Below are 12,772 nucleotides of genomic sequence, written 5' to 3'. Positions count from 1 at the left end.
TATATTGGAATAAGTACAGCCAGAGTGTTCTTTGGAAGCCAGGATGTCCAGACTTCATCTCTCATACAGATATATTGTAAGGACAGACCAGTCCCTGGAGAGGGATAACATGTTTGGTAAAGTAGAGGGTCGGAGAAGAAGGGAAAGACCCTTCTCCCCCAATGAAATGTATTGGTACAGTGGCAGCAGCAATGGCCTGAGGTTTTGGAATGATTGTGAGGTTGGTGCAGGAATGGGTAGTGTTTCATTCTGTTGTGCATAGGGTCACTATGAGTTGGTGCCAGCTCGATGTCACTTAACAACAATATATTTGTCAAGCAGAAAGTCAGAAAAAATTTTACCACTAACTCTAGGTTATGGATAAGCATATATAAAGGTCAGCCTATCCTCAAGAAATTTTACTGTGAAAGCATACTGGATTTCAAAATTCTTGTAAAAAATAACACGTTTTTAGCATTTAATTTTATTTCCTCTTCTTAAATAATCCTTTTGAAATAAAATAGAAGCATATGCCTTAGGATTTTGAAAAGTCACTACACCACTGTTGTTGTTGTGTGCTGTGGTTGGCTCTGACTCATAGCATCCCTATATAGGGTTTCCAAGAGTGGTTGGTGGGTTTGAAATGCTGATCTTGTGGTTAGCAGTCCAGTGTTTGCCCTACAGTGCTGCAGTAGGACTCTTTCTATACAATTTGAGGTCAAGAGTAAAAGGAATAGCATTATTGTCTATTCCTAACAAATAAGAGGCCCCACATTGTACAATGGTATATGTTGTAAGAGTCCTAGTGTGGCACTGTAGGATAAGCACTGGAGTGCTAATTATAAATTCGTTGGCTCAAATCTACCAGCTATACTTTGAAAACCCTACACAGGATTGTTGTGAGTTGAAACCAACTTCATAGCACTTTACAACCCACACACCAGTTACGTATCCCATGGAAATTGTCTGACTTATCTAACCTACCTTGTTATCAGCTGAAAAATTGAAACAGGTATTGTTGTTGTTGTGTGCCGTGGAGTCGGTTCTGACTCATAGCGACCCTGTACAGGGTTTCCGAGGCTGTAAATCTTTACGGGAGCAGAAAGCCACATCTTTCTCTCGTGGAACTGCTGGTAGTTTCGAACTGCTGACCTTGTGGTTCGCAGCCCGATTCGTAACCACTACGCTACCAGAAACAGGTATATACCTACTTAATATGACTTGTGAAAATTAAATGACATAATGCATGAATCATATAGTTGAGGCATATTTTGTTGTATAGACTGGGTTGTACCAGATAATATGGATATCAAAATTTACTTGAGATAAATTAAATGTTTTCTATAGTAATATTTTAAATGTGTTCTGAAGACCTATTCAAGATTTTTCAGTTTGTCTCTACATATGTGAATTATTTACCTTTTATGAAGCATCTGGAAACAGCAGGTTCCAAAAGCAACCAGTATCAATAGGAGCAGTGGAATCGTTGGTATAACGACATAGATTAGATTGGGGATTATGCCTACAAAAGAAGGAGGTCTTAATGTGCAAACATAGCTGAGCCAGGATTCTAACACCAGAGTTATATACATCTTCTAAAAAAATTAAAATGTAAGGCATAACAGAATTTTTATCAACAAATAAATTTCCAAGGAGGTTCTTCCCAAAATACTGAATAATGTAATAAAGTAATATATTTATGTTTTGGTAAAAATTAAAAACAAAAGTATACTACACTAATTGTTATACATCAACTCATCATTCATATTTTTTATGTTATTATTAAATCTGTAGTTCAGATAATGGCTAGTTTTAATAATATATTAGTAATCTTATCTATCTCATTTTATGAATATTCTTACTATTTAGAGAGAAAAATAGTACTGATTATTAAAAAATAATTATTATTAAAATAATCTTTGACTTTGGGGATAAGTATTTATCTTAGCTAGAAAGTTCAGTGTCACAGTAATACATAAGCAACTCTGGAATTAAACATATATATATATATTAACTGATAATAAAGTCATAACCAAGAGACACAAGATTCCAGAGGGACAAAGACTTGATCTTAATTAAATTCCAAAATAAATTATTTTTTAATCCTGTTCCATCACAATAATGTTAGGTGCTCTTAGTTAAATTATGAACAACTGTCACACTGAAGTCCCATACATCTTAACTATACTAAACTTTGACTATATTAAACTTTGTCAATGTCATAAGTGATAAACTTTCTTAATGTACTGAATTACTAATATTTTTACTATATCAAGCATATTTATTCTCTACTATGATCAGGCTTTTAAAAAAGTGAAAACCTATAAAGATTAATATTATTTCATAAAATAAAAGCAAATTGAAGAAATGTGCATATAGCTAGTAAATTAAAAGTTGTCATCATTATTAATCAATACAATTCTGGTAAAAATGGATTAGACTTAGATCCATCTAAGTATACATCACTTCTCCCATAGTAACTGAAGCCCAGTGATGTAGTATATTGTGGATCATTTGCTAAACTTCCACCCACTGTTTCCAGTTTTCAAAAAGTATTTTAAAGACTCAGGAAATACTCTCTTTATCTTTAAAATGTCATTATGATCCCTTACAAAGTGTAGGAAAGAGAGAATGCATTTTCAAGTTTTTCATGGATTTTATATTGTATGTGAATTGGTTTTTAAACTATGAGTCACAAAGCAAATAGGATGAATAAGATTCTGTCTCATTGTCAAGCTGAGGAAGAACTTATAACTGATACTGACCATCATGTCTGACTAATTGCATTGGAGATTGTACTTAATTTCCTCGCTACTCAGACTCTTCTCTCTTTTTATTTTCTTTCTTTTTTAGAATGTTTTACTGTGAATTGAGTGAAGGTTTACAGACAAGACTATCAGTTTTACATTCAACATATAACACACTTTGCTTCATCTCAATAATTACACTTCACTCTGTGGAATAACTGTTATTCTGCTTTCTCCCCGTGGTTCCTACGGCCATTCCATCCACCTTTCTATCCATTCTCAACTTTGTCCTTGGGTACATGTTGCCTTTTGGTTTTGAATGATTGACCCTTCCATCATTCACAGTAAATAACCTTACTTTTGCTGACAGTGCTTTTCATACACTTCTTTCTAACCTGTTGTTCACTGAGAATCAGCTAGTGTTACAGTATTTACACCAAAAAAAAAATTAAAAAAAATGAGGGCCTTACACTTTATTTCTCTCCCTCCCAGTCTCAGTCAGTCTTTAAATAGTTAAAAGTACACTACTGTTTGCAGACCAGTGAATGTACTAATTTACATCATGACTACATGTTGTTGAGGGAATTCCTGTAGATCCAGATTTTAATGCAAATTACTTAGTCTAGCACCATATGCATACACTTGAGGTAAAGATCTGAAGAAAATAAAGCAGGTTTTTTTTGTTTAAAGATTAGTTTAATATCGTTTGCTCTAACCTAAAGCTGATGTTTATTGTTGGTGTTGTGACGTGCTGTTGAGTCGGTTCCGACCCATAGGGACCCTGTCTAGGGTTTTCAAGGAGCAGCTTGTTAGCTTGAACCACCGACCTTGCAGTTCAAACAGCTTTGCAGTCTGGTGAATTAACCCACAGTGTCACATAATCAGAAGTAAAAATTTTCACTGAGTCAACTTGATGCAAATTTTAAAGCATAGTTTCTGTTATTGATGCAGAATTAAAGATATGTGAACTAATTACCTGTTTCAGTAACAACAACATTTTGATGGGTGTCTCCTGGTTGATTTGTAAAGTAAGGTTTTTCAACAGGGGTTGTTGGATTAATTTCTGTAAATAATAAAATACAGGCATTGTAAATAATGATAAACAAGAGAAATGCAAAATTATATTATATAAAATAAAATAAAATGTTATAAAACAATATAAATGATTTGGTTTCTGAACAGTTTTCAGTTATAATATGTATATACTGAATTTATACATAGTCAAAAATTTATAAAGTCAATATTTAGTTATCTTTGAGTAAAATATCCACTTGGAAAATTACTTGTTGCAACCCAAAGATGTATTTTAGCAATCAGTAGGGGGCCTGGGTTGACAATCTTTTGGCCCCTGCTACTAGCAATAATAGCAAAACAACCAGAAAGCTATACAAAGAAAAGCAAGATTGGCAAACAAAGAAATGAGAAACAGTAAATGTGCTTCAAAGAAAAGCACAGATTGTCTTTTTACCCATGTTCTGTTGATGTTGTAAAGTGTTCTGAAGTCAGTTCTGATTTATAGTGGCCCTATATAAGGTTTCTGAGGTTTTAAATCTTTGTAGGAGTAGAAAACCTCATCTTTGTCCCATGGAGTGGCTGGTGGGCATGAGCTGTGGCCCTTGTGTGTCAGTCCAGTGCTTATCATATGGAACCACTAAGCTCCTTCTTTACCTATCAATTTAATTTTTATGTTTCTCTTTGTAATAACAATAAACAGATGGATGTACGGAGATTGCATTCGGAAATGGTAATTCAAGTAGCAACATTCTGAATCTCAAAAGTCATTAGATCTGCTTTCTAATAGTGTCTACCTTTTAAAAAATAATAATAAACTAAACTGTGCAAGAAGCTTCTTTTCCTGGTTTTATAATGAAATCTTTTCCATTGGCACATGCATAAAAAAGTATTGGAGTTTCCTAATATGATCTGATACTGTTCTATCCCCTACCTCCAGGATTGAATTAATAGTTCAATAAATATACACTGAACAAGAATAAACGTGAAAATATGTTTTCATTTGCTTCATGTAGCAATTCTGGTTTCTTTTGTCAATAGATAAAAAGATAAAACACATACAGCATCTTTTGAATATTAGAGCATTTTAAATAAAATGTTCTAAAACAATCTCACTATCTCTCATTTTTGTGCATTAAACTGTGCCCATCCCATAGTAATATTTGTTATTCTTGTACACATTTTAAAATGTGCGGATCAAAATAAAAAGAAACTGACATTTAGTGTTGATACAAACCCACCCAGCAGTACTGAAGAAGGCCTAGACATTTGCTTTTGTTGAGATAATAACTAAGAAAATCCCTTTATTCTGATTTTAGAGATAGCTCTATTTTAAAGTATATAAGGTCACCATGATTTTGAATTGGTTCAAGGGCAATGGGTTTAGGAACAGAAAGAGAGACAAAGCTCAAATCACTCAGTAGGTCTGATATAAGTGGAGAATAAAGTTAAAAATAGTTAGTCCTATAATTTTGAATTCGTTATTCACACTGCTGAGTTCTCTCTACTTACCATTAAAAGTCAACCAATTACATAAGCAAGGAAGCTTAACCAGCCTGATAGTACTTCACAAACCTGACATTAAACTAAAGAAAGGCTAACTAAAAGGAAATTAGATAAAGATGGAAAGACTAAAAATTAAAATAAAGACTGAAATAATATACACTTGAATAAGGTCAATGGTTAAACTGTGTATTTTACTTAAAGGGTAAGCACATAATGTTACTATTCATAAAGTATATATTAACCAAAGATATTGGTAAAATATAAAAGATAAAGACAAATTAATTTTATCTTCTAAGTATTCTTTAAATGAGTAATATAAATATAGATTACCTCATACGTAACGACTAAAGATGACTTATGGGGTTCATTGTGTCTTGAAGGGCAAGTTTGAATGAAAAAAATCAAAATAGTATATATGTAGGATCAAATAATCCATCCAAGAGTTTTAAGGAGAGTACAATACTGTATAAATAACACTCTATTACATGCATTGTGCTTTATTTAAACAGTTTGAACTACATAGAGTGTCATAATTTAAAATTACTGAGAATTTCAGCTTTATGTTTTTCTAAGAAAATAACAATAAAATGAAAGAGCATAAGTACATAATAAATTTATCTTTTCAAAGGCTTTCAAGAGTACAATGGTGGATTTAGCAACCAAGGGGGTTAAAGAACAAACTCACCAGGGATGTAAAAAGTTGGCTAATATACTGAAGAGGAAGATAATAATAAGAGGATAAATCTAATCCAAATAATCCCCTATGCTTTGCAGTTTTAAGAGAAAGGGAATCATGTAATTTCAAGAGAGCAATGGAAGCATCACTACTTAATTAAAATTGCCTCCCATGAAGGCAGAATCTCCAGTGAGTACTACCCAATCTGTCTAGGTGGAGCTGATGAAATGAAAGGCAGAAGGGTCACTTGTGATACAATAGTGAATAATTGTTATCAGGACTGATTGGGAGGATTGGAAATGTAAAGGTAGACGTTTTGTAGCAAGGAAGGGAGTGATTAACTCTCTAGTCTAGGAGCAGAGGTCTCCAGGGCCATCAACGGAGAAGAGCCGAGAGCGGGACCCTACCCAGAGAAGCAGTGAGGCCCGAGATGGAGGCAGAGATGGATTGATGAAGCGGCTGGGGACTTTGGATCCAGAGAGGGAGAGTGACTGTGTGCTGAAGAATGGTGGGGGAAGGGGGAGAGTATAGGGGGCTGGTTTATAGGGTATAACCTTTGGTAGGTTGATGATGCATGGAGGGGATTGGAACCATGGCAATGAAATGATGTACGGTGGAATAAATGTAAAACTAAAGTTCTCCCATGTAAAATATATAATTCACAATAAAACATGAAAAGAAAAAAAAAAAAAGCCTCCCATGAACATACATCATGAAGTCAATCAGACAGCCTTTCAAAAGTATTAAAATGGCATTTCCAAACACAGAGAAGGCAGAAAAGAGGCAGAAAATTCTCAAAGCTCAAGTTTCTTAGATAATAAAAAAAGTTTCAGAGTTCTGATTAGTCCTTTTTGGTTGGATATCAATTCAGTTTAGCTATTATATTAAAAGTATCCTGGTGAGGCATCATAGGATAAGTACTTGACCTCAAGATTGGTTTGAACCACAAAGTCGGCAGTTCAAACTCACTAACCACTCCTTGGAAATTCTAAACAGGGTCACTATGAGTTGGAACAGACTTGACAGCATTTAACAACAAAAAATTCTATTAAAAGTAATTCAAATTTACCATATTAACAGGAAACTACACCAGAGGAGTTCAGGTCAATACAACGATCCCAATTGCTTCATATGGTAAGGCTTTGGAGGCTTCAAACAAGAGCGAACTACTCACTGCCATTGAATTAAATCTTACTCAAGGTGACCCCATGTGTATCAAAGTAGAACTGTGTTCCACAAGGTTTCAGATGGCTATGGTCTTTTGGAAGCAGATTTAAATCATAAGACTTTCTTTCAAAATAGTGCTGGGTGATTAGAATAGCCAACTTTTCAGTTAGTAGTTGACTACAATTTTTGTTCCATTCAGAATCTGAAAAGTTAACTGAGGAGACATCAAATGAGAACAAAAATCATAGGACAAGTCTGTCCCATGTCTCTAGTTTTACTCACCATGGTGCAATTAGCTATGATCACTATGACTTCCGTTGAGAACTGCATGCCAAGAATTATATCATGAAATGAAAAGCTAATGTTCCATGAGAAAGGTCTTTATAGCCTTAAATTTATTGCACAGTAATCTAAAAAGCTGTTGATCAGATGCATATATCTACAGGTACTTTGGTGACTTATGCTATTTTTCATGCATTATATTGAGTGTTTAAATTATTTTTAAAATACGTATTTATTCTTCCTTAAATCTGTTTAAAAGAACACATCAGAAATGACTGTTATCTCTCAAAGATATCACTCTAGATGTGTCTATATACTCCCTTCTGTTTAACTCAGTGTGCAATTTACACTAAGTGGTATGACAAGCTACAAAGTAATTCCATTTCTTATAGCAGAAAAACAAAGTTAACTGAAGGCTAAATCCTAAAGACAATAAGCCCAATACAAATGTGAAGAGAATTCATTGTTTCCACTTATATAATAATTCCTACCTGGTTCATATTTGCAGATATAATTATGCTTCATATTGCACCTGTCATCATTCCACTGGTAAAGATAGGGACCCCCAAGACCAGGATTGGCAGTTGGTTGATGATACATCACAACACACTTTTCACTTCCACAGGAAGGTTCATCTGTGTACCAGTTTCTGCGAACAAATAGGAGCAGAAATATTTCAAAACGTAACTTCTAACTGACATTTCCAGTTATATTCTAATACCCTCTATATGTAACCGAATCTCTTTTTACATTTTATAATGTCCCCCAGCCAGTCAGTTGCCATTGTGTCAATTCCAGTGCACACTGGCTCCATGTGCCAGAGTATAACTGTGTTCTATTAGGTTTTCAATGGCTAATTTTAATTAGATTACAAAGTATTTCTTACAAGACACCTCTTGGTGGACTGGACTCCCAACTTTTCAGTTAGCAGCCAATCATGTTAACCATTTGCTCCACTAAGGGATTCCAGAGTCCCTCAGAGCATCAGTCAGCTTCGTAGCATCTGTACTCACCGGTACTCAGAATGGCTTTTATCAGACCACTGGTAGAGCTCTGGACAGGCGCCAGATGTTTGTCCATCTCCATTTCTCCAGAGTCCTATCCAGAAATCACCATCAGAAATTCCTGTTCCTGGTTTTGTGAGGTTTTGCAACAAGATTTCTATTAGCTTCTGTTCTGCTTCATTTTCAAGGCTGAGAAGGGCTCCTCCCTCACTCTCACAGGCTAGGCGTGCCTCCTGAAAGCTCACTCTGCTGGGCAGCTCATGGAAGTAGGCCATTTTGTAGCAGGGATGCTTTAAATCAGCAAAACACACCTTTTGCCCTGAAAAGATGATGCCAATAAATAGATTATCTGAACTCTATCTATAATACTACTAAGAATAAAGATTAAAGAACTAATCAAACCAGGAAATAATCTATCAAGAAATGCTTTTCCCATTGAATCATGTTGTAATGTTTATTTTCTACCTTACTATTTTTGACTCATAAAATCAAAATGATTCCCTAGTAACTTGTAATGTATACTTTTAACACAGGACTCATTTTTTTTTTTAAAAGCACAGTCACAGTCATTCTGGCTCAGATTTCCAGAAACCGACTACTTAAGTAAGTGACAGTAGTTAAGGAAACATCAAAGTTATGAGAAAAGATTACTAATAAGTGATTTAATCATTAAATACAGACAAAACAAAAAGAAGTCATTTTAGATAAGGTGTTTGAAGATACAACATCCCAAATTCAAAGTATAAAAATGTACTTTTATTATGTATGTTGTTGTTGTTATGTGCCGTGGAGTTGGTTCCGACTCATAGCGACCCTGTACAGGGTTTCTGAGGCTGTAAATCTTTACGGGAGCAGAAAGCTTCATCTTTCTCCCATGGCACAGCTGGTAGTTTTGAACCACTGACCTTGTGGTTCGCAGCCTGATTCATATCCACTATGCTACCAGAGCTCCTTAGTTATTGTAAATGCAGTAGAGTCGGTTCTTACTCAGAGCCACCCTGTATAGGGTCTGTAAGGAGTGATTGGTGAAATTGAACTGCCAACCGTAAGATCAGTAGTTCAAGCCCACCAGCTGTCATCGGACATCTGAGTTGGTATGGAGTCAACAGCATTTAGCATAGCAAAGCACTAGCAAAAGAAGAGCTCTGGTGGCACTGTGGGATATGCACTGTGCTGCTAACCACCATGTCCACAGTTCAAACCCATCAGTTGCTGCACTGGAGAATGAGAAGGCTTTCTGCTCCAGTAAAGATATAAAGTCTCAGAAACCCTGTACAAGGTCCCTATGAGTTGGAATCAACTATGTGGCAGTGGGTTTGGGACTAGCAATGAATTACTACTTTTCTACAGGTACGTCTTTTCCCTTTAGTTACTAATCATGCACGATCACAGAGACACTTTCCAGAAAGGCCATGCTGTTTTGTTTCATTTTGCATTAGCTTTTTCTTTGCCCTCACTTTGCTTCTTTGTTATTGTCTCAGCTGTCAACTTTTAAAAAATGGCCACAGATCCATCTCTGTCACTATTCTTTATTCCCAACCTCCATTACATTCTTAATCTCTTTCTGATTTTAGCCTAAATTACCACTTGAAAAACAGATTATCAAGTATTATATGTAAATCGAACAACAAATTTTATGTCAAGAAATTAAAGCATAGTTTAACTGATTTCCTAAAATTAATCTGCATGAATGTCATTCTTGTTGGGAATAAAGGCCTGTTTTACTATGCTTAATTTTTAGCCATTCGAGAAATTTTCAGTAGTATGGAATGTTGTTGTACTTAAACACTAGCTAAAAAATAAAACATTTAAATTTCATACTCTTAATTACAGTATATCACACTGTGAGCCAGCATTGGTATCACATCCATCCCTTTCTCAGAATCAACAATTAATGACCTATGATGATACTCAGAGGTAAGAGAGAACAGAAATCAGTGGAAGGCCATTAACCTCACACCAGTATCTGAGTGACAGACATTTAATATCTTGACACAAGCTGAGAAGAGCCAACTATAAAACAGCAGTCCCAGCAAAGCAAGTGAGCCCACAAGTTGTCCTCTCTGTCTCATTAACTGAGATCTGGACCCAGGAAGAATGCACTTAATAACAGGAATGAATCAACATACTACCAAAACTAACTGACAATGAAAAATAATTAGTGTGTCCATTTGAATGATACCTCCAAATATTGATCACAAGAAACTGACGATAAAGAAAAAAACCAAATAGACTGAAAATAATCTTTTAGAGATGACCATGGAGCTCTGGTAGCGTAGTGGTTACGAATCGGGCTGCGAACCTTAAGGTCAGCGTTTCGAAACTACCAGCCGCTCCGCAGGAGAAAGATGAGGCTTTCTACTCCCGTAAAGATTTACACCCTTGGAAACCCTGTACAGGGTCGCTATGGGTCGGAACCGACTCGATGGCACTTAACAACAACAACAACAACATGGAGATTATATATATATATAGTCAGCCATTGGGATCTCCATAGTCATCTCTAAGCCTAATAGCATTGTTAGATTATTAATAAGAATTTTCATTGTAAGCAATGGAATTATAGCAAAGTCCTGGAGAATATATATATTCTTTTGTGAAGTGCTGGTGAGTCAGTTCTGACTCAGCAGCCCTGAATCGGGTACTTGAGGAGTGCCTGAGGGGATAGCCATAGGGTGCTTATTCTACAATGCTACACCAGGACAGGAGTCTTCTCTCTCTCATTCGTTGCTACATTTGAGTCCATTGCTGCTGCCACTGTGCCAATCCATCTCGATGGGGGTCTTCCTCTTTTTCTTGGATCCAATCCTCTACTTTACCAAACATGATATCCCTCTCCAGTGACTGGTACTTCCTGAAAATATATCCAAAGTATGAGAGATGAAGTCTGGCCATCCTGGCTTCCAAGGACCACTCTGACCATTTCTTCTAACACAGATCTATTTGTTCTTTTGGCAGTCCATGGTACTTTAAATATTCTCCTCCAACACCATAACTCAAATGTATCCATTCTTCTGTGGTGGTCCTTATTCACTATCCAAATGTTTGCATGCATATGAGAGTATTGAAAATACCATGGCTTAGGTCAGGCTTGCCTTAGTCCTCAAACTGACATTTTGGCTCTTCCACACTTTAAAGAGGTCTATTACAGCATACTTGCCCAATGCAATATGTTGTTTGATTTCTTGACTGCTGCTGCCATGGTTGATCTGATCAAAATGAAGCCTTTGGAAGCATCAATCTTTTCTCAATATTTAAGGATGTTGTTTATTGGTACCACGGTGAGGATTTTTTTTTTTACATTGAGATGCAACCCAAACCTAAAACTTTGGTCTTTGATCTTCATCAGTAAGTATTTTAAGTCCTCTTTTTGCTTTCAATAAGCAAAGTTGTATCATCTGTTAATATTTTCCAACAACTGGTCCTTTCTCTTTGTTTCCAACCTTTGCCATCCAATCACCAGTAATTATCAATATATCTTGATTACATGCTTGATCAATTTAAATCTGAATAAATTGATAGAATTCAATTTCATCATCACTGTTTTAGTGGTTGTCGAGTAAATTTGAGTAATGGTGGTATTAACTATTCTTCTTTACTGGCATATGAATATTATTCTATCACAGACAGTGTTGCACTTCATGACTGATCTTGATATTTTCTTTTTGATGATGAATGCAACACCTTTCCTCTTCAGTTAGTCATCCCTGGCATAGTAAACCATGTTATTGTAAGATTCAAAATGGTCAACTCCAGTCCATTTCAGCTCAGTGTTTCAAACATTGATGCCTAGGATATCAATGTTTATGTGTTACATTTCATTTTTGACAATTTTTAATTTTTCTAGACTCATACTTCATACATTCCATGTTCCGATTATTAATGGATGTTTACAGCTGTTTTTCCTCATTTTGAGTTGTGTCCCATGTGCAAATGAAGGTTCCAAGGTCTTTACTCCATTCATATCATCATGGTCAATTCTACTTCAAGGATGCAGTTCTTTTCCAGTCGCATTTTGAGTGTCTTCCCACCTGAGGGTATCATCTTCCAAGACTGTATCTGACAATATTTGGAGCTCTTCATCATGCTTTAATATTCAATAATTTGGTGCTGACAGTTTTCCACTATTATTTGTAAGGTTTTCAGTGACTGAATATTTGGAAGTAGTCAATCTCACCTTCTGCCTAGTCTGTCTTCATTTGGAAGCTCAGCTTAAACTTGTCCACCATGGGTGACCCTGCTGGTATTTGAAATTCCCATGGCATATCCTACAGAATCAAAGCAACACACAAGCCACTACAGTACAACAAACTGACAGATGAGTAGTCTTTACACACACACACATATAGATAGATAGATAGATAGATAGATAGATAGATAGATAGATAGATAGATAGATA

At 35.6% G+C, this 12,772-nt stretch overlaps 1 protein-coding gene across 1 annotated transcript in view; it reads right to left on the bottom strand.

Moving 5' to 3' along the window:
* Positions 1 to 12,772, bottom strand: part of CHODL (chondrolectin) — a 32,863-nt gene that overhangs the window by 6,250 nt on the left and 13,841 nt on the right. The window contains exons 2-5 of the mRNA XM_006873154.1: positions 8,382 to 8,691; positions 7,860 to 8,017; positions 3,703 to 3,789; positions 1,399 to 1,501 (exon numbers count right to left, since the gene is read on the bottom strand). Of these exons, the coding sequence (XP_006873216.1) occupies positions 1,399 to 1,501; positions 3,703 to 3,789; positions 7,860 to 8,017; positions 8,382 to 8,691 (658 nt within the window). The remainder of the gene's footprint in view (positions 1 to 1,398; positions 1,502 to 3,702; positions 3,790 to 7,859; positions 8,018 to 8,381; positions 8,692 to 12,772) is intronic.

Source organism: Chrysochloris asiatica, unplaced genomic scaffold (genome assembly GCF_000296735.1).
Source record: "Chrysochloris asiatica unplaced genomic scaffold, ChrAsi1.0 scaffold00225, whole genome shotgun sequence".
Taxonomy (NCBI): Eukaryota; Metazoa; Chordata; class Mammalia; order Afrosoricida; family Chrysochloridae; genus Chrysochloris; species Chrysochloris asiatica.
Note: the sequence above shows the minus strand (reverse complement) of the source record. Positions and strands in the feature narration are given on the sequence as shown.